The sequence below is a fragment of the Myotis lucifugus genome, unplaced genomic scaffold, assembly GCF_000147115.1.
Source record: "Myotis lucifugus unplaced genomic scaffold, Myoluc2.0 scaffold_7, whole genome shotgun sequence".
NCBI lineage: Eukaryota > Metazoa > Chordata > Mammalia > Chiroptera > Vespertilionidae > Myotis > Myotis lucifugus.
Genome location: NW_005871055.1, coordinates 13,809,269 through 13,831,995, shown reverse-complemented (window position 1 = coordinate 13,831,995; position 22,727 = coordinate 13,809,269). Strand labels below are relative to the sequence as shown.

Sequence of the window (22,727 nt, the reverse complement as noted above, 5' to 3'; positions counted from 1 at the left end):
AAACTTTCATAAGGAGGTAGAATTACGAAGAAAATTCATATGAGTGTGAGAAGATGCTAATGTCTTTCATACAGAATCTGTACTCTCAACGAAATGAATTGGTATTTACATAAACTTTAATGGCTTTTAAAGTGGGATTCAAAAATCATTGTATGATCATCAACTCAGAATTTGGAGTTACTCTTTCACCAGGAATACTATCTTAAAAAACACTGTTTTCAAGTACTTCTCTGTAACAGGAAGAAGAACAGACATGAAACATAACAGGAAGGTGTGTTGCTCCAAAAACATTGCAGGATTGGATAACACGATAACCTTCATCAAACTTGGGACCATCACACCATTCACATCTGGATGTGCTGCAATTAAATAAGTATTAAATCAATATTTAGTAAATTTCTACTAAAGAAAGGACATTTTGTTGATGCTATGTCTCAATGTAATAGAAAATATGATTTTTATCATCATTGATCTTATATAATTGAGGAGCTAAGACAGATGCAAGTGAACAATTAAAAGTTAGTAGATATGTGAGTATAAAACAAACTGTTTTTTTAAATAAAAAAGTATAGATTTATAGTAAGAAAACACTCTAAAGATAGATCCCAAATGAAAAACAGTAATTATCTTTGGACAGTGTAATCACATGTAATTCTAAATTTCTTTATAAATTTTTTCTGTATTTTCAAAATTTTCTATAATAAATGTGTTATTTTTATAATTCGAAAATGTTATTTTAAAAATAGAGGAATTAACATAAACTAGTGTAGAACTAGTGTCCATATATATAATTTTAAATGTTCAAAAGTCAGTTTTTTAAAAGGACATTAACCCATTAGCACATTAACATTGGCACATGAACAGACTATTCACAGAAGAAGAAACCTGAATATCCAGAGAACATGAGAAACTTCTCAATCTCATTAGTGATCAGAGAATAAAAACAAACTAGCACAGAAATATCATTTCACAATAATCACATGGGCAAAATACAAAAGTCAGAGAGTGCAAAATTTGATCAGGATGAGACCATCAGGGACTCTGACAATTTCTTGGTAGCATATAAATTGGTATGATCATGTTGGAGCGCAATTTGGCGATTTCTATGTAAGTGAAGATACACATACTCTATAACCTAGAGACACTTGCAAATTTACATAAGGAGCTATGTTTTAAAATCATTATTGTTGACTTCTTAGCAATAGTAAAATTGGAACCAATTCAAGTGTTCACCAGCAGGAGAAAGAATGAATAGCTTAGAAATATTCAATCTGAGGAAAACTATACAAGAGTTAATTAACTAAATTTATATAAAATCAATATGGACAAATCTTAAAAATGTTGAGAATAAAAAACAGTTGAAGAATGACATATTTTTTGACATTTGCATGACATTTAAAGCATGAAGACTACATATTTGTTAGAGGTTTCTTCTGACATCAAACAATGTTTAATTTATTGCAGACGTCAACTGGGTGTCCTAAAAGTCAATTCAATTAAATTTTGACAGTAATTACTGGGAGTAAGTGCCAGACTCCATAGGCTTAAGGGCTCAGTCCTACAGTATTGCCCTCACTTAATATACAGTGACCAGTATGGGTCCCCCAGGTTACACACATTTTTCTCCACTTGGCTACAAATTAGGGGTTCCAGTGATGCCCCTTTACCATGTTTGATAATTTGTTATAACAACTCAAGATTCTGGAAAATGCTGTACTTACTATTACAGTTTAATATAAAGGATACCAATGAATAGCTAAATGAAGTGAGGCCTGCAATAGTCTTGAGGGCAGGAGTCTCCGTACCAATGGAGTTGGAGTGTGCCACTCTCCAGGCACCAGATATGTTTGCCAGATTGTAAGCTCTCTGAACCCTGTTGCTTAGGGGATTTTATGGAAGTTTCATTCAGTAGGCATGCTGATTAAATAATTGGACATTGATGATTGAACTCAATCTCCAGCATCTCTCACCTCCCTTTCCTGAGGTGGAGGGGGGTGAAGCTAAATGTTCCAACCTTCTAATCAAAGCTTGATCTTCTGGCAACCATTCCCTACCCTGAAGCTACCTAGAGACCCCTAAGAGCCATCTTACTTGCATAAACTCAGGTAGTATTGAAAGGAGCTCATTATCTATCTATATAAATGGCTAATATGCTAAGTGTTCTTCCCACCTTCTGACCAGTCGCTATGATGTGCACTGACCACCAGGGGGCAGATGCTCAATGCAGGAGCTGCCATGACAAGCATAAAGAAACAGCACCATAGACCTGGTGCCCAGAAAGCAACACTAGGTTTCCCCCGAGAGGGATACAGGCCCCACCACCACCCTGAGATGCCAGCCCACCAACTTGCAGCCAACACTGCTGAGACCCCATGACACAAAATGCAGCCCATAGCCCAGCCCCGCTCTGAAATGGTTGCTGTGGGTGCTGGGTAATGATGGCACATAGCAATGCCCGGCTTCCTCTCCCTAGCGACTAGGCTCCTTGGAGTTCCAGGAACACAGGTGGAAACATTTTACACTCTAACTAAATGTCTGTGAAGCATTTTCCCATGCCTCATCTCATTTGATCCTCACAGAAGTCCTGGAGATAGGAGACTTAGTAGAATCCTATTTTCTTTTCATTAGTCAGAAAACGGAGATTTAGAAAGCTTAAAAACTTGACCTGACTGAAAAGAAGAAAGAAATGGTGGACCTTAAAAATGATTTCAGGTTTTCTCACTGCACAGAATATAGTCAAACACTGCTGCAGTTAAATATTTTACCCTTTGTTCTCCCTGCATTATCTATAATAATAATGTGCTTCATGTTGATATTTACTGCTGTGTTGCTGACAATTACCTGAAAGAGAAGTTGGGGTGCTTCATTGGGCTAGAAAAAGTTTAGCTAAATCAGAAAGCAGGTCTAATTAAGCAGTTTATTCTATACATATAAAAGGCTAAGTTGACTCATGCATGCATGATACATATAAAGCTCTTGGTGGCGCCAATTCCGCATGTGTGTTTTGATCTGTCATTGTTGATCATGAATTTGGTTGAGACTTCTACTATAGAGAAAGGGCGAATAGCAATATTAAAATATTTCTTCAATTAATTTCCTTTCAATGTGCACGAATTTGTGCACCGGCCCACTAGTTGGTGTATAAAAAAGCCATAAATTTCTGTGTGTTAATTTTGTATCCTGCTACATTGCCAAAATTATTTATTAAGTCAAGTAGTTTCTTGATGGAGTCTTTAGGGTTTTCTATGTACAATATCATGTCATCTGGGAATAATGACAGTTTTACTTTTTCTTTTCCAATTTGGATGCCTTTTATTTCTTCTTCTTGTCTGATCACTATGGCTAGCACTATGTTGAACAGGAGTGGTGAAAGTGGGCATCCCTTTCTTGTTCCTTTTTTTAGGGAAAATGGTTTTAGTTTTTGCCCATTGAGTATGACATTGCCTATAGGTTTGTCATATAAGGCTTTTATTATGTTGAGGTATGATCCCTCTATTTCTACTTTGCTGAGAGTTTTTATTAAGAAAGGGTATTGGATTTTGTCAAATGCTTTTTCTGCATCAATTGATATGATAATGTGATTTTTGTCTCAATTTGTTTATGTGATGTATCACGTTTATTGATTTGCAGATATTATACCAGCCTTGCATCCCTGGAATAAATCCCACTTGGTCATGGTGTAAGATCTTTCTAATGTAATGCTGAATCTGGTTTGCTAGAATTTTGTTGAGGATTTTGGCATCTATGTTCATGAGGGATATTGGCCTGTAATTCTCTTTCTTTTTAGTGTTTTTATCTGGTTTGGGAATTAGGGTAATGCTGCTTTCATAGAAAGAACTTGGAATTTTGACTTCCTCTTGAATTTTTTGGAATAGTCTAATAGGTTTTAATTCTTTGAATGTTTGGTAAAACTACCTTGTGAAGCCATCTGGCCTGGGGCTTTTGTTTGCTGGAAGTTTTTTGATTACTGCTTCAATTTCCTCCATAGTTATCAGGCTATTCAAATTTTTTTTTAAAATTCTACCTGGTTGAGTTTTGGAAGGCTGTATTTTTCTAGAAATATGTCCATTTCCTCTAAGTTGACCAGTTTGTTGGAATAGAGTTGTTCATAGTATTTTTTTTTACAATCCTTTGTATTTCTGTGGGGTCTGTTGTTATTTCACCTCTTTCATTTCTGATTTTGTTTATTTGGGTCCTCTCTGCTTCTTGGTGAGCCTGGCTAGAGGTTCACCAATCTTGTTTATTCTTTCAAAGAACCAGCTCTTGGTTTTCTTTCTTTCTTTCTTTCTTTCTTTCTTTCTTTCTTTCTTTCTTTCTTTCTTTCTTTCTTTCTTTTCTTTCTTTCTTTCTTTCTTTCTTTCTTTCTTTCTTTCTTTCTTTCTTTCTTTTTTTGTCTCTATGTCATTTATTTCCACTCGAATCTTTATTATTTTCTTCCTTCTGCTCACTCTGGGCTTTTCGTGATGCTCTCTTTTTAATTTTTTAAGTTGTAGCATTAAATAATTTATTATCAGTTTTTCTTATTCTTTGAGGTAGGCTTGCAATGCTGTGAACTTCCCTCTCAGAACATAGATTTTGGATTGTCGTGTTTTCATTGTGATTTGTTTCCAGAATGTTTTTTATTTCTTCTTCAATCTCTTTGGTAACCCAATCATTATTTAATAACGTGCTATTTAGCCTCAAAGTGTTTGAATTTTTTATTGTTTTTATTGTAGTTGATTTCTAATATTATGACATTGTGATCTGAAAAGATGCTTGATATGATTTCAATCCTCTTGAATTTGAAGAGACTTTGCCTGTGACCCAATATGTGGTCTATTTTTGAAAATGTCCCATGTGCACTTGAGGAGAATGTCTATTCTGTAGCTTTTGGGTGAAATGTTCTGAAGATGTAGATTAAGTCCCATCTGATCTAGTGAGTCATTTAGAATTGCTGTTTCTTTGCTGATTTTTTGTCTAGAGGATTTATCCAGTGATGTCAATGGGGTACTAAGATCTTCTACTATGATTGTATTGCTGTCGCTCTCTCCCTTGTTATCTTCCCAAAGTCTTTTTATGTATTTGGGTACTCCGCATTGGATGCATATATATTTACCAGAGTTAAATCCTCTTGTTGTATTGATCCCTTTAGTATTTTGAAGTGGCCTTCCTTATCTCTTGTTATGGCCTTCACTTTGAGGTCTATTTTGTCAGATATAAATATTGCTACCCCAGCTTTTTTTTCATTTTTATTTGCCTGGAAAATATTTTTCCATCCCTCCATTTTTAGTCTGTTTGAATCCCTTGTTCTGAGGTGGGTATCTTGTAGACAGCATATATATGGTTCATGTTTTCTTATCCATTCAGCCACTCTATGTCTTTTGATTGGAGCATTTAGTCCATTCATATTTTATGATATTATTGATAGGTACTTATTTGTAGCCATTTTTATTCTTTATGCCTGTGTTCTTTCTTCCCTTTCTATTTCTTCTTTTCTGTCAGTGCACTTGCAGCACGGTCCTGTGGCCCCTGACTGGGCACACTGACTTGCTCTATATCACCCTGGCAGTGCTCTCCTGTGGCCTCAGTGAGACGACGTGTGCGGTTTGCTCTGGATAGCCCCTGCAGGACTGTCTCAGGGGCTAGGGAGAAGCGGTTGTGAGTTTTTCTGGGTTGCACAGTCAGAGCTCCCTGTGGCCTGAGTGGGGCTCGTGCTGGGTTACTCCAGGTTGCCCCTGCAGCAAGACTCTGGGCTCAGGGTGAATTGGGTGTGGGTTGCTCTAGGTTTCACAGTCCTCACTTTCTTGTAGCCTGGAGTGAGAGGAGCACTGGTTGCTTCAACTCACCTCTACTCAGTGTGGAGCTGGGGCGGGTTGCCCTAGGTTGCTCAGTCTGTGCTCTCCTGTTGCCCTGAGTGAGATGCACATTGGGTTGTTCCAGATGGCCCTGGCAGGACTGTCCTGGGGGCCGGTGTGGAGCGGGCAGGTTGCTCTGGGTTGCCCCTCCCAGACCAGGGTAAAAGTGGGTGTGAGTAGCTTTGGGTCACCCCAGCAGGGCTGTCCAGGGGGCCGGGGTAGAGTGGGTACCAGTTGCTCTGGGTTGTATAGATTGCTCTGGGTTGCACAGTGCCCATTCTCCTGTGACCCAGAGTGGGGTGTGCTCTGGGTTGCCACAGCAGCAGGTCCCAGGGATGAGGCAGGAGAGGGCACCAGGTGGCTCCAGGTCAGGCTAGCAGCACAGTTCTGGGGTCTGTGGTGGGGGTGGGGCACAAGATTCCCCCTGGCTTGCGCTCACTGCAGGGTCTTAGAGCCAGATCCTAGGACACTGGGTCTCTGCGGGCTGGTGAGGAGCCGTGGTGTGGGAGCTCACTCTGGCGATGAGTGCTCCCTGCAGATGTCTGGGAGCCTGCCGGGAGGTAATGGGCCACTCACTGCTGGGGCACAGTGGTGGTTTCACACGGGTATGGCTGGGAAATGGCGTTCTCCTCTGCCCTTCTTTATTTAAAACTAGTAGCCCGGTGCACGAAATTCATGCACATTAAAAGGGAATTAATTAAAGGAAATATTTTAATATTGCTATTTGCCCTTTCTCTATAATAGAAGTGTCAGAGATTAAAGAAAATTAGTAAAATGTATATGAAAATCTTCCTCCTGTCAGAGTCTGGGGTGCGCCATGGGACCCAAAGTCAAGTCCCCACCCACCCGCAGCACCTCAAAATCGCACAAGACCCAGCTCCAGCCAGCCCCACCCGCATTGGGTGAGATCCAGACCCGGCTGGCCTCACCCTTGTCAAGCCCCACCAGATGGGGGGATGAAGCCTCAGGTCCCCTGGCCTGGTGCTGAGAGGGGGGCACAGCCTCAGATCCCCCAGCCCAGCACCAGGGCAGGCTGCGCAGCCTGAGGTCCCCATAAAGCCCCACTGGGCAGGGGCATGGCCTGAGGTCCCCTGTCAAGCCCTGTAGGGCAGGGGGCTCAGCCTCAGGTCTCCCGGTACAGTGCCAGGCAGAGGGCACAGCCTCAGGTCCCTCGGCACCAGGCTGGGGGGCACGGTCTGAGGTCCCCCGGCCTGGGGCAGGGGAAGCAGCCTGAAGTACCCCGGCCCAGCACTAGGGCAAGGGAAACACCTTGAGGTCCTCTGTCAAGCCCCGCCAGGTGGGGGGGTGCTGCCTGAGGTTCCCCAGCCTGGTGCCGGGGCGGGGGCTGCTGCCTGAGGTCCCCTGCCCTGGCCCAGTGCCACACAGCCTCAGGTCCCTGCTGACTGCTCATTAAAGCTTTTTATGGGAACTTGGTCTCCTCTGTGGGCGCAGCCATCTTGTGTTATGGAAACCCCCGCCTCTGCTGTGGGCGCCGGCATTTTGTGATGATGTGACAGTCAATTTGCATATTCCCTCTTTATTAGATAGGATTGTCTCCTCAGCTGTATCTAATTTGTTAATTCAGGGTGGATGTTATCTGATTTAGTTGCTTTTCTAGCCTGGCCCTAGGAGGAGGTGCACGACACTGCTGCCTATTCTGCCGCCATTTTCCATTCTCCAAGCTTTTGTTTTAAAGTCATTTTGTCTGATATATATGTATTACTACCCCAGGTTGTTTTTTTTCATTTTCATGGCATATTTTTTTCATTCCTTTATTTTCAGACTGTGTGTGCTTTTTGACCTGAAATGCGTTTCTTATAGACAGCAAATATATATGTCTTATTGTCTCATCTATTCAGCTATCCTATGTTTTTTGACTGGAGCATTTAATCTAATTTCATTTAAAATGATTATTGATAGATACATATTTATTGCTATTTATTATACATATTTATGTTTCTCACCAATAAATCAAGTTAATATCAACTATTATACTTTTTAGTTTCCAGAATTTTATTTCATTTAAAATTTCTTTTTCATATTTGTCTTGTCATATTTAATGGTCTTTTATTCTTTAAGCATTTTTGAAATTATGTTTTTTTTAAACACTTAAATAGCTATTTCATATCCTGTAAATAATTCTAATATGTTACATCTTAAGTGATTTACAGTATATCTGTTGAATGTTTTTGCTGACTTTTACTCTTGGTGGCTTATTTTCTCATATATTTGGAAATTTCTTTAAATTGTAAAATAATACTCATTTAAGCTTAATTTTTTGAATATTCAAAGTCTAAATTGAGGACATTCTCTCACAAAAATCTGTGGTGAATTCAAATCTCTTGGTCTCATATCTATTTACCATTCACTAGTTAGGTTTTATTTATTTATTTATTTTGTCCTTGGAGATTTTTCTTACTTTCTTAGGTGCATTCAAATCTCATAAGAACTGACATCTCAATGCATAACACTAGAAACTTTGGCTCCAGCTGGCTGGGTGGCTCAGTTGGTTGGAGCATCATCCCATACACAAAAAATGGTTGCAGGTTCAATTCCTATTGGGAGCACATACTTAGGTTGCGAGTTTACTCCCTGTTTGGGGCACATATGGGAGGCAACCAATTGATGTTTCTCTCTCTCTCTCTCTCTCTCTCTCTCTCTCTCTCTCTCTCATCTCTCTCTCTCTCCTAACTCAATAAATATATCCTTGGGTGAAGATTAAAAAATAAAATAAAATTGAACACTTTGGGGTCTTGTTAGTTTTTACTGGTACATTTTTAATCACCTTTTTAAACGTATTCAACAGTTACTAATCTGTTCAGGTTTTATGCTTTTTATTGAGTCAATATTGCTAATTTATATACTCCTAAGAAACCATTTCCCTTAGGCATACAACAAATATTTGTTAAATCAATAATATAAGCACTGATGATCACTACTGTGATAAAAATAGTTTTAAACCACCTGAAGGAAATAAGAGATAAGCCTGAGTAGACTGAAAGTGTGTGGCTTAGTCCTGAGATTAGACAATGATTCTCACACTGGCCATTGATCTTGGAGTAAAAGAAGTTGCTCTATATATGTCTGCTCTATTCTTGGTCTCTAAGAAGTTAGAATAGAGTAAAGCATTTCCCTGCATAGTGTACATGGGACTAAAGAGTCTCCTTTTTTTTTTTTTGAAGAATGCACATTATGTCCTTAGTGATTCATAGAAAAGAGTTATACTACAACTGTATAGATGTTGCCAGCTATACCTTAGCAATCTGTATCTCACATTAGATTTAAGTAATAACTTTACTGATAGAAGATGGGCTGAATTCAGACTACATTATTATGCCTGAAGAGCCAGAAGGAGCAATTTAAAGAATTGTGCATATATTTTCATGTGTGGTGTGTGATGTGAGGCGTGTGTGTGTGTGTGTGTGTGTGTTCATAGGAAACCTATTATGTGAGCCTGTAATAAAGAAAATTGTAATGCTTAAAAGTGCATTTTGGTTAAAAGGGTTTTAGAATTTGCTTACCAGTTTAGTAACATTTGAATTTCATCTGGGATCTCATCATAATATTTACGTAGATTATTTTTTAAAAAGAACAAAGCAGTAAGCTGAGTAAGACGCTGTGGACTATTCAAAGAATTTTCTTTCCAAAGACAAGGAATAGTGAAGGTATTTTCAAAACGGATTTTTTCCAGATGAAGCCTCAAAATTCCAGATGGAAAAGATGTCAGTTCATTCCCATCAACAACCAATTTTTGAAGTGACCTGCAAATAAAGAAAACCATACATTAAAAGGAATTTATGAGACAACCAAAATGGCAGTATAGGTAAATGCCGCACTCACTGCCTTCCACAACCACATCAAAATTACAACTAAAATACAGAACAACCATCATTTAAAACTACCTGAAATCTGGCTGAATGGAAGTCCTACAATTAGAGAAGTAAAGAAGAAAGCACATTGAGACTGGTATGAGGGTTGGAGGGTGGAATGGGATGGTCCAACACCAATGTGTGGCTTTTTTTTTTTTAATCAGGAGGGATGTCATGGCTGTGGAGGCCTCCTGTGAGGAGCAAGAGATCCTAGCCCACACCAGACCCTTATCCCAGGGTTCCAGAGCTGGGAAAAGAAGTCCCCATAACTTCAGGCTTGTAAAATCCAGTGCAGTTGTGGATGAGTGGCACAGAGGTTGCTAGAGTCTCAGGTATTCCTCTTAAAGGGCCGGCACACAGACTTACTTGGACTCCATACCTCTGGGCTCCAGCACTGGAGTGGTGGCTTAAAAGGAACCTGGGACATTCTGGGAGGAACTGGATTGCCTGGCATCAGCGTAAGAACTCAGGGGCTGCTTTCTCCCAGAAGAGGTTGCTCACAGGGGTCATTGTCTCTGAGCTGGGACCTCCCCTGTTACAGAGCTGACTGGCAGCTATATATGAGTTTCTATCAGTATGGCCCACACTGTTTGCTCCACCCTGGTGATTTCCTGAGACTTTTCCCCATCCAATTTGCAGCCCCACCCAAGCTGTTTGTGGCAGCTTTTCCATATGAATGGCCTGTCCTGGCTCAGGCTTCAGACTTTGCTAAAATTTCTCAAACAAGCAGCAGCTGGTGTCAAACTTATCAATAATATGCCCAAGACCTGATACTAACACTAGCCTGCCTTGCTTCACAGCTGGGCCTTGCCTGGGCACATCTAAACCCAATATAAATATCAGCCATCTGAAGATCCCCCTGTAGCTACTGACAGGTGGACATAGGCAGTGGCTGACTTTGCACCTCCCAGGTGCACTCAGTGGACAGCTTCAGACCATATCGGGAAACAACTCTATATACCCACAAATGATACACTCAAGAGGCAGACTCAGTAAGCACCAAAGCCCTACTGAAGCAAGTCCTGCTCCATAGGGTAGCTCCTGGAGGTTAATTTCTCCCAGTGATGCTAATAGCAATCAAAGCTCAACTATGACAAGAACTATGCACCTAGAGTGCCTAGCTCAGGTGATTGGGGAGGCTAAGCTACTGGGCCCTATAGGACACCTACTACACAAGGCCACTCTACCAACTCCAGGAGACATAGCAGTTCTACATAATACATAGAAACAAACACAGGGAAGCACCCAAAAAGCAGAGACAAAGAAAAATGTCAAAATGAAAGAACAGAAGAAGTCTTCAGAAAAAGATCTAAATGAAATAAATGCAATTAAGCTACTAGATACACAGTTCAAAAACAATGGTTATAAGGTTGCTCAAGGATCTTAATGAGAGTTTCAAGGACTTGGTGAGACTTCCAAGGATCTTAGTGAGAATGTCAAACACATGAAAAAGGACCAGTTGGAAATTAAGCGTACACTAACTGAAATAAAGAATCATTTACAGGGAATAAACAGTAGAGTAGATGATCCCAAGAATAAAATAAACAATTTGGAATATGAGGAAGCAAAAAACACCCAATCAGAAAAGCAAGAAGAAAAATTATTCCAAAAATATAAAGATAGTGGAAGGAGCCTGTGGGACAACTTAAAGCATTATAGGGGTACCAGAAGGAGGAGGAGAAAGAGAGAAAGGAATTGAAATCTATTTGAAGAAATAATACAGAAGCTTCCCTTATCTCAGTGATGGCGAACCTTTTGAGCTCAGTGTGCCAGCATTTTGAAAAACCCTAACTTAACTCTGGTGCCATGTCACATATAGAAATTTTTTGATATTCGCAACCATAGTAAAACAAAGACTTATATTTTTGATATTTATTTTATATATTTAAATGCCATTTAACAAAGAAAAATCAACCAAAAAAATGAGTGCACGTGTCACCTCTGACACAAGTGTCATAGGTTCACCATCACTGCCCTATCCGGTGAAAGAAATAGACTTACAAGTTCAGGAAATGCAGAGAATCCCAAACAAGGGGACACCAAAGAGGCCCACACCAAGACACATCATAATTAAAATGCTAAGAGTTAAAAACAAAGAGAGAATCTTAAAAGGACAGAAGAAAAGCAATTAGTTTCCTCTAAGGGAATGCCCATATGACTGCCAGCTGATTTCTCAACAGAAACTTTGCAGGCCAGAAGGGAGTGGTAAGAAATATTCAAAGTGATGAATAGCAAGGATCCACAATCAAAGCTGTCATTTAGAATTGAAGGTCAGATAAAGAACTTCATAGACAAGGAAAAGCTAAAGGAGTTCATCACCACCCAACCAATATTACATGAAATGTTGAAGGGTGTTCTTTAATAGGAGGAAGAAGAACAAGAAGAAGAAGAACAAGCACAATAAATATATGAACAATAAAATGGCAATAAATACATATCAATAATTAAATCTAAAAATAAAAATAAATGAACAAAATAAACTGATGAATAAAATAGAACCAGAGGCATGGAAACATGGAACAGACTGACGAATCTTAGAGGGAAGGGGAAAAGGGGGGAACAGGAAGAGATTAACCAAAGATCTTATATGCATACTAGAGGCCCGGTGCATGAAAATTCTTGCACTCGGGGGGGGGGGGGGTCCCCTCAGCCCAGCCTGCACCCTCTCACTGTCCAGGAGGAGCCCTCAGGGGATGTCCAACTGGGGAGTGGGCCTAAGCCACAGTCTGGCCTTCCTCTGTGTGAGGTGATCGGTAGGCCGATCAGGGGGCGGCGAGGGAGGCGACCAGCCTGCCCTGCCCCCCCATTGTTCCATCACTGCTGGTGGCCTCCCTCTGTGGGAGGCGACCCCCAGCGGGCTGATCTGAAGACAGCTGGCCCCGCTCCAAATTGCCCCGCTGCCATTGCAGGTGGCCTCACTCTGCGGATGGCGACTGACCAGGTGGGCGAGCAGGGGATGGCGCTGGCCCCCACCTCCCCGCTGCTGGTCGCCACTGCATCCCCCCACCCCATTGCTGTCCCTTCCCTCTGCCTACTGGCACATGCCTTGGCTGGCCTGGTGCCACCTGCTCACCAACCCCGCCTCTGCCCACCCCCTCTGCTGACCCATCGTTCTGCCATTTGGTCGATTTGCATATTATGCTTTTATTATATTATATAGGATATGCATTACTATGGACACAGACAATAGGGTGGTGAAGGCCTGGGACAGGGTGGGAACTGGGTGGAGGAGCGTAATGGGGAGAAAAAAGGAGAATATCTGTAATAATCTCAACAGTAAAGATTTTACTAAGGTATTTATGCAATTTATAATACTGAAGCAAAATTCTGTCCCAATATTCCTGCAAATTAGTATAAAACTTAGCAATGATAAACTACAAGTGTTTAAGTATTTCCTTAGAATCAAAAAAAAACTAACTTAAACATACAATGGAATCAAGAAAGTCTCTTCAATAAATGGTGTTGGGAAAATTGGACAGATACATGCAAAACAATGAAACTAGACCACCAACTTACACCATACACAAAAATAAGCTCAAAATGGATAAAGGACGTAAACTAAGACGGGAAACCATAATACTACAGGAATCCACAGGCAGCAAAATCCCAGACATACGCCGAAGCAATTTCTACACCAATACAGCTCCTAGGTCAATGGAAACTAAAGAGAAAATAAACAAATGGGACTACATCAAAATAAAAAGCTTCTGCACAGCAAAAGAAACCATCAACAAATCAACAAGAGAGCCCACTGCATGGGAGAACATATTTGCCAATGTTATCACCAAGAAGGATTTAAACTCCAACATTTACAGGGAACTCATACAATTTAACAAAAGGAAGATAAACAACCCAATCAAAAAATGGGTAACATACCTAAATAGGTACTTTTCAAAAGAAGATAAGGAAGGCCAAGAGACATATGAAAACATGCTCAAAGTCACTAATCACCCAAGAGATGCAAATCAAAACAACAATGAGATATCATCTCACACCTGTCAGAATGGCTATCATCAACAAATCAACAAATGTCAAGTGCTGGCAAGGATGCGGAGAAAAAGGAACCCTATTGCACTGTTGGTGGGAATGCAGACTGGTGCAGCCACTGTGGAGAACAGCATGGAGTTTCCTCAAAAAACTAAAAATGGAGTTCCCATTTGACCCAGTGATCCCACTGCTAGGAATATATACCAAGAAACTAGAAACACCAATCAGAAAGAATATATGCACCCTTATGTTCATAGCAGCACAACTTACCATAGATAAGATTTGGAAGCAGCCTAAGTGCCCATCAGTAGATGAGTGGATTAAAAAACTGTGTTACATATACACAATGGAATACTACGCTGTGCTAAAAAAGAAGGAATTCTTACCATTTGCAACAGCATGGATGGAATGGAGAGCATTATGCTAAGAGAAATAAGCCAGTCAGAGAAAGGTAAATATCACATGATCTCATTCCTTTATGGAATATAATGAACAACATAAACTGATGAACAAAAACAGATACAGATCCAAAGACAGAGAAGCATTGATCAGACCGTCAAACCTCAGAGGGATGGCAGGGGAGGGTGGGGGTAAAGGGGGGGGGGAGATCAACCAAAGGACTTGTATGCATGTATATAAGCCTAACCAATGGACACAGAAAACAGGGGGGTGAGGGCATGAGTGAGGGGAGTCGGGTGGGGGGGGCAATGAGGACACATATGTAATACCTTAATCAATAAATAAAAAAAATTAAAAAAATAAAATTAACTTAAAAAGCAACTGAACCAATTATTATTTTGCACAAAAGTGCATTTGTGTAAATAGTAGAATTAAGATTGTATGTTAGGTCTTTGCAACATTATTTCTTATATAAAAAATAATAATCTCAAACATAGCAAGATGAATGAATGTTATACTAGATAAAATGTAATATATAAGGTATAGGATAATGATAAAAAGAAAGAATTTATTTTCACAGAAAAATTGAACGCCAACACATATTTTTTTTCATTTAAACACAATCTAAACTGTGAAATTAACACTATCAAAGTGTATTATGTGCTATGTTGTATTTTGACTTTTCATTACCCCTTAATTTTTCCTGTGTCAATTGCTTCTAGTAACCTTTCTTCCTTTATTCAAAGAGAACCAACACTTCTAATTTCCTCATATTTTAAACACTTGTGTATTAATCATGTTTTCTACATCACTTGTCCCCTTTCTAACTAGTGCTGGGAACAGTCAGAAAAGTATCTCTTCATGAGGAATATATAAAAATCAAATCAAAGGCTGGCCCAGTAGAGAAATATGGCTACCGATGGGAAGGCAGACTGCAAGACAGTGTGAGAGTGAGAGAACAAAAGGAGAGTGTGTGGATGTACAGAGAGTGTAAATCTGTGGGTGAGCAATAGCTATACTCCAGGGGACTGTTGGAGACTGCCAGATCAGGCTCGCCTAACCAGGCAGCCTACACTGCTCCTGAAATCTCTCCCGGAGCAGCCGGTTCTGTCTCTGAGACTGCGCCATCTTGAGTGGCTGTTATTGGAAGTGTATACATACAGAGACCCTGCAACCACGCCACCCAGGAACCAGCTAATAACCCAGGAACACCGGATCTCAAGCAGCGTGAATACGTGGACTCAGAAGAGCCCAGCACCTCCTCACGGAAAGGTCAGATTTCACCTAGATAAAGGAGAGAGAGAACTACATAACCAGACACCCAGAGAAGAGAGATCATGGGGAGACAAAGAAACAGCCTGCATATGAAAGAAAAACAGGCATCACCAGTAAGGAAGTAAATGAAATGGAGGCAAGCAACCTGCCAGAGAAATAATTCAGAGCAATGGTCATAAGGTGGATGAAAAGAATGGAAGACAAATTCAACAATATGTGTAAGAACCAAGAGGAAATGAAAAATGACATCACTGCTATAAAGAACTCAATAGAAAGCATCAACAGTAGACTAGAAGAAGCAGAGGACCACATCAGTGAGATAGAAGAAAAGGTAGGAAAAAATACCCAAGCAGAGCAGCTTCTAGAAAAGAAAATTAAAAAGCAGGAGGAGAGCCTAAGAGAACTTTGGAACAACACGAAATGAAACAACATACGCATAATAGGGGTGCCAGAAGGAGAGGAAACTGAGCAAGGTATAGAAAACCTGTTTGAAGAAATAATGACTGAAAACTTCCCTGATTTGGGAAGAAAAAATTCACATAAATCCAAGACACTCACAGAGTCCCAAGAAAAATGAACCCCAAAAGACCGATGCCAAGGCACATTATAATTAAATTTTCAAACACCAATGACAAAGTAAGAATCTTAAAAGTGGCCAGAGAGAGACAGAAAGTTACCTACAAAGGATACCCCATCAGACTAGCGACTGATTTCTCAACAGAAACACATCAGGCAAGAAGGGAATGGAATGAAATCTACAAACTCATGCAAAGGAAGGGTCTGAATCCAAGAATACTATACCCAGCAAGGCTATCAATCAAAATTGAGGGTGAAATCAGGAGCTTCACAGACAAAAAGGACTACGGGAGTTTATTACCACTAAACCAGCAATGCAAGAAATGCTAAAGGGTCTTCTGTAAAAAGAAAAAATTGGAAACTAAGAAGGAACACAGGGGTAAAGAATAAAAATGGTGACAAACAAGTATCTATCAATAATAACTTTAAATGTAAATGGATTAAATGCCTCAATCAAAAGACATAGGGTAACTGAGTGGATAAGAAAACATGACCCATATATCTGCTATCTGCAGGAAACCCACCTCAGAAAAAAAGACACACACAGACTGCTGGTGAAGGGATGGGAAAAGGATTTTCAGGCAAATGGAAATGAAAAAAAAAAAGCTGTGGTAGCAATACTTATATCTGACAAATTAGATTTCAAAGTGAAGGACATAAAAAGAGATAAGGAAGGCCACTTCATAATACTAAAGGGAGCAATCCAACAAGAAGAAATAACTCTGGTAAACACATATGCACGCAATATAGGAGAACCCAAATACATAAAAAAAAACTTCTGGAGGATATCAAGGGAGAGATTTACAGCAATATAATCATAGTAGGGAACTTTAACACTCCACTATCACCATTGGACAAATCCTCTAAACAAAAAATCAGCAAAGAAACATCAATGCTAAATGACTCACTAGATCAGATGGAATTAATTGACATCTTCAGAACATTTCACCCCAAAGCCACAAAATATACATTCTTCTCTAGTGCACATGGGTCATTTTCAAAGATAGACCATATGAGTAGATTTCTGCATTACTCTTAGCTCAGACGCTAACTTATTGTGGGCTTTGGAAGAGGTCACCTCATTGCTTTGTTTCTTTATCAGAAAAGCTGCAGATCTATCTTCATCGTGTCTCAGCCTGCCAGACCCACTTCTTCAGAGTTCCAGATTTCAACAAAATGGGGCAATTCATCTCATCTCAGAGACACCAGCACCACCAAGCAGTGACCCCCTTCTTCTCACAGATCCAAGAACAGCAGCCCCCTGATCACTGCAGCCTCCTGATCACCAAGCCCTCTGTCTGAGGAACAGTAGCTGTACGTGAAGCCTCCCCCCACCAGCCAGAAGAGCCACCACAGCTGTGAACAGCACCCACCAGAGGAGCTCCTGCCAACTGGGAAGCAGCTGCTACCGCAACCGTCCGAGCAGCAACCACAACCCAAGGAGCCCCTGCCACCCAGGGAGCAGCCACGGAACGACTCAACATCTACATATGTCAGCGAGTTCAAACATGGGTAGGCAAAGAAACCCCCAAAGGAAAGAAAATGAGGACTCGCCATAAAAGCAGCTAAGTGATACAGAGGCATGCAACATGACAGAAAAAGAATTCAGAATAAGGGTCCTAGAGTGCATACAACGGATGGAGGAAAAGGTCAACAACTTATTCAAGAAGCAAGAAGAAACAGATGAAAAAATCAACAGCTTATGCAAGAAGCAAGAAGAAACAGATGAAAAAATCAACTACTTATGCAAGAAGGAAGAAGAAACAGATGAAAAAATCAATAATTTATGTAAGAACCAACAAGAAATGAAGAGCGATATAGCTGCAATAAAAAACACCATCTAAAGCATCAACAGTAGACTAGGAGAAGCGGAGGACCGAATTAGTGAATTAGAAGACAAGGAAGCAAAACACACCCAAACTGTACTGCAATTGGAGAAAAAAATTAAAAGACAGGAGGAGAGCCTAAGGGAGCTTTGGGACAACATGAAGCGAAACAACATACGAATAATAGGGGTGCCAGAACAACAGAAAGAGGAACAAGGATTAGAAAACCTATTCGAAGAAATAATATCAGAAAACTTTCCTGAGGTGGGGAAGAAAAAAGTCACACAAGCACAGAGTGTCCCAAACAAGGTGAACCCGAAAAGACCAACACCAAGACACATCATAATTACCATGGCAAGTGTTCAGGACAAAGAGAGAATCTTAAAGGCTGCAAGAGAGAGACGGAAAGTTACATACAAGGGATCTCCCATTAGACTATCAAATGATTTCTCAACAGAAACACATCAGGCCAGAAAAGAATGGACAGAAATTTACAAAGTGATGCAAAGCAAAGGAATGAATCCAAGAATACTCTATCCAGCAAGGCTATCATTCAAATTTGAAGGGGAAATAAGAAGCTTCACAGACAAAAAAAAAGTCTAAGGGAGTTTATCACCACCAAGCCAGCAATGCAAGAAATGCTAAAGGGACTGGTGTAAAAAGAAGAAATAAAAAGCTCAGAAAGAAAACAGCCTCACACACACACAAAAAATGGCTACAAACAAGTACCTTTCAATAATAACTTTAAACGTAAACGGACTAAATGCTCCAACCAAAAGACATCGAGTGCCTGAATGGATAAAAAAAACATGACCCATACATTTGCTGTCTACAAGAGACCCACCTCATTAGAAGGGACTCACACAGACTGAAAGTGAAGGGATGGAAAAATATCTTCCAGGCAAATGGGAAGGAAAAGAAAGCTGGGGTAGCAATACTTATATCGGACAAAATAGACCTCAAGGTGAAGGCCATAAAAGAGGTAAGGAAGGCCACTTCATAATACTAAAGGGATGAATACAACAAGAAAATATAACCCTGGTAAACATTTATGCACCCAATGCAGGAGCATCCAAATACATAAAAAAACTCCTGGAAGATATCAAAGGAGAGATCGACAACAATACAATCATAGTAGGGGACTTTAATACACCACTGACATCTCTGGATAAATCCTCTAGATAAACAATCAGCAAAGAAACAGCAACCCTAAATGACTCACTTGATCAGATGGACTTAATTGACATCTTCAGAACACTTCACCCCAAAGCCACGGAATATACATTCTACTCAAGGGCTCATAAGACACATTCAAAAATAGACCACATATTGGGTCACAAACAAAGTCTCCCCAAATTCAAGAAGATTGAATCATACCAAGCATCATCTCAGATCACGATGGCATAATATTAGAAATAAACTACAAAAAAAAAACAACCCAAAATACTCAAACACTTGGAAGCTGAATAGCATGTTATTAAATATTGATTGGGTTACCAATGAGATCAAAGAAGAAATTAAAAGCATCCTGGAAACTAATGACAATGAAAACACAACAATCCAAAACCTATGGGATGCAATAAAAGCAGTCCTGAGAGGGAAGTTTATAGCTCTACAGGCCTATCTCAAAAAGCAAGAAAAAATAATAGTAAATCATCTAACTCTACAACTCAAAGAATTAGAAAGAGAGCAACAAGAAAACCCCAGAGTGAGCAGAAGGAAGGAGATAATAAAGATTAGAGAAGAAATAAATGACATAGAAACCAAAAAGATATTACAGAAAATCAATGAAACCAAGAGCTGGTTCTTTGAAAGGATAAACAAGATTGACAAACCTATAGCCAGGCTCACCAAGAAACAAAGAGAGAGGACCAAATAAACAAAATCAGAAACGATAGAGGAGAAATAACAACAGACCCCACAGAAATACAAAGGATTGTTAAAAAATACTATACACAGCTCTACTCCAACAAACTACACAACCTGGAGGAAATGGACATATTCCTAGAAAAATAGAACATTCCAAAACTCAATCAGGAAGAATCTAAGAATCTCAATAGGCCAATAACTATGGAAGAAATTGAAGCAGTCATCAAAAAGCTTCCAGAAAACAAAAGCCCAGGACCAGACGGCTTCACAGGGGAGTTTTACCAAACATTCAAGGAAGAACTAAAACCTACCCTCCTCACACTACTACAAAAAATTCAAGAGGAAGGAACACTTCCAAGCTCATTCTATGAAGCCAGCACCACCCTAATACCAAAACCAGGTAGACAACACAATGAAAGAGAATTACAGACCAATATCCCTCATGAACATAGATGCCAAAATCCTCAACAAAATCCTAGCAAATCGAATCCAGAAGTACATCAGAAAGATCATACAACATGACCAAGTAGGATTTATCCCAGGGATGCAAGGATGGTACAATATACACAAATCAATAAACATGATACATCACGTAAACAAATTGAAAGAAAAAACCACATGATCATATCAATTGATGCAGAAAAAGCATTTGACAAAATCCAACACCCATTTTTGATAAAAACTCTCAGCAAGGTGGGAATAGAAGGATTATACCTCAACATAATAAAAGCCATATATGACAAACCCACAGCCAACATCATACTCAATGGACAAAAACTAACACCATTTCCCCTAAGAACAGGAACAAGACAAGGATGCCCACTCTCACCACTCCTGTTCAACATAGTCCTGGAAGTATTAGCCATTGCAATTAGACAAGAAGAAGAAATAAAAGGCATCCAAATTGGAAAAGAGGAAGTAAAACTGTCCTTATTTGCAGACGACATGATATTATACATACAAAACCCTAGAGACTCCATCAAAAAACTACTAGACTTAATACATGAATTTGGCAATGTAGCAGGATACAAAATTAATGCCAAGAAATCTAAGGCATTTCTATACACCAATAGTGAACTTACAGAAAGAGAGATTATAAAAACAATCCCATTTACCATCGCACCAAAAAAATTAAGATACCTAGGAATAAGCTTAACTAAAGAGGTAAAAGACCTCTACTCAGAAAACTACAGCACGTTGAAAAAAGAGATAGAGGAAGACATAAACAGATGGAAGAACATACCGTGTTCATGGATTGGTAGAATCAACATCATTAAAATGTCCATACTACCCAGAGCAATCTATAAATTCAACGCACTTCCCATTAAAATACCAATGGCATACTTCACAGATCTAGAACGAACTCTCCAAAAATTCATCTGGAATAAAAAAAGACCCCAAATAGCTGCAGCAATCCTGAGAAAGAACAAAATAGGGGAGATCTCAATATCAGATATCAGGCTGTATTACCAAGCCACTGTTCTCAAAACTGCCTGGTACTGGCACAAGAACATACATATAGATCAATGGAATAGAATAGAGAGTCCAGAAACTAGCCCGAACCAATATGCTCAATTAATATTTGACAAAGGAGGCAAGAACATACAATGGAGCCAAGATAGTCTCTTCAATAAATGGTGTTGGGAAAATTAGACAGATATATGCAAGAAAATGAAATTAGACCACCAACTTACACCATACACAAAAATAAACTCAAAATGGATAAAGGACTTAAATGTACAACAGGAAACCATAAAAATTTGAGAAGAATCCAAAGGCAACAAAATCTCATACATATGCCAAAGCAATTTCTTCACTGATACAGCTCCTAGGGCAGTTGAAACTAAAGAGAAAATGAACAAATGGGACTACATCAAAATAAAAAGCTTCTGCACAGCAAAAGAAACCATCAACAAAACAACAAGAAAACCCACTTCATGGGAAAACATATTTGCCAACGTCATATCTGATAAGGGCCTAATCTCCAAAATTTATAGGGAACTCATACAACTTAACAAAAAGAAGATAAATAATCCAATCAAAAAATGGGCAAAGGATCTAAATAGACACCTTTCAAAAGAGGACATTAAGAAAGCCAAGAGACATATGAAAACATGCTCAAAGTCACTAATCATCTGAGAGATGCAAATCAAAACAACAATGAGGTACCATCTCACACCTGTCAGACTGGCTATTATCAACAAATCAACAAACAACAAGTGCTGGAGAGGATGTGGAGAAAAAGGAACACTTGTGCATTGCTGGTGGGAATGCAGACTGGTGCAGCCACTATCCAAGACAGTACGGAGTTTCCTCAAAAAACTGGAAATGGAACTCCCATTTGACCCTGTGATCCCACTAATAGGAATATATCCCAAGAAAGCAGAAACACCAATCAGAAAGGGTATATGCACCCATATGTTCATAGCAGCACAATTCACCATAGCTAAGATCTGGAAACAGTCTACATGCCCATCAGTAGATGAATGGATTAGAAAACAGTGGTACATCTACACAATGGAATACTATGTTGCTGTAAAAAAGAAGGAACTCTTACAATTTGCAATGGCATGGATGGAGCTGGAGAGCATTATGCTAAGTGAAATAAGCCAGTCAATGAAGGAAATATACCACATGATCTCACTCATTCATGGATAATAGAGACCATTATAAACTTTTGAACAATAATAGATACAGAGGCAGAGCTGCCTCACACAGATTGTCAAACTGCAGCGGGAAGGCCAGGGAGGGTTTGGGGGCAGGAGGGAGGGGGGTAAGAGATCAACCGAAGGACTTGTATGCATGCACATGAGCATAACCAATGGACATAAGACACTGGGAGGTAGGGGGAAGCCGGGGTATTGTCAAGGGCGGGGAAAAAAAAGGACACGTATGTAATACCCTTTGTAATGCATTAAGCAATAAAAAAATAAAAAAAATAAAAGATAGACCATATATTGGGTCACAGGCAAAGTCTCTTCAAATTCAAGAGATAGAAATCATATCAAGGATCTTCTAGATACATGGCATAAACTGGGAATTAACTGCATTAAAACAAACCAAAAAAATCAAACATTGGAGACTAATAGGCA

The 22,727-nt window shown here is 39.7% G+C and overlaps 1 protein-coding gene across 1 annotated transcript in view; it reads right to left on the bottom strand.

Moving 5' to 3' along the window:
- Positions 1–202: 202 nt before the first annotated feature.
- LRRC63 (leucine rich repeat containing 63) overlaps positions 203–22,727 on the bottom strand; it is a 110,207-nt gene continuing 87,682 nt past the window's right edge. Inside the window, exons 8-9 of the mRNA XM_006083647.1 lie at positions 9,356–9,595; positions 203–359 (exon numbers count right to left, since the gene is read on the bottom strand). Coding sequence (XP_006083709.1) covers positions 203–359; positions 9,356–9,595 — 397 coding nt within the window. The remainder of the gene's footprint in view (positions 360–9,355; positions 9,596–22,727) is intronic.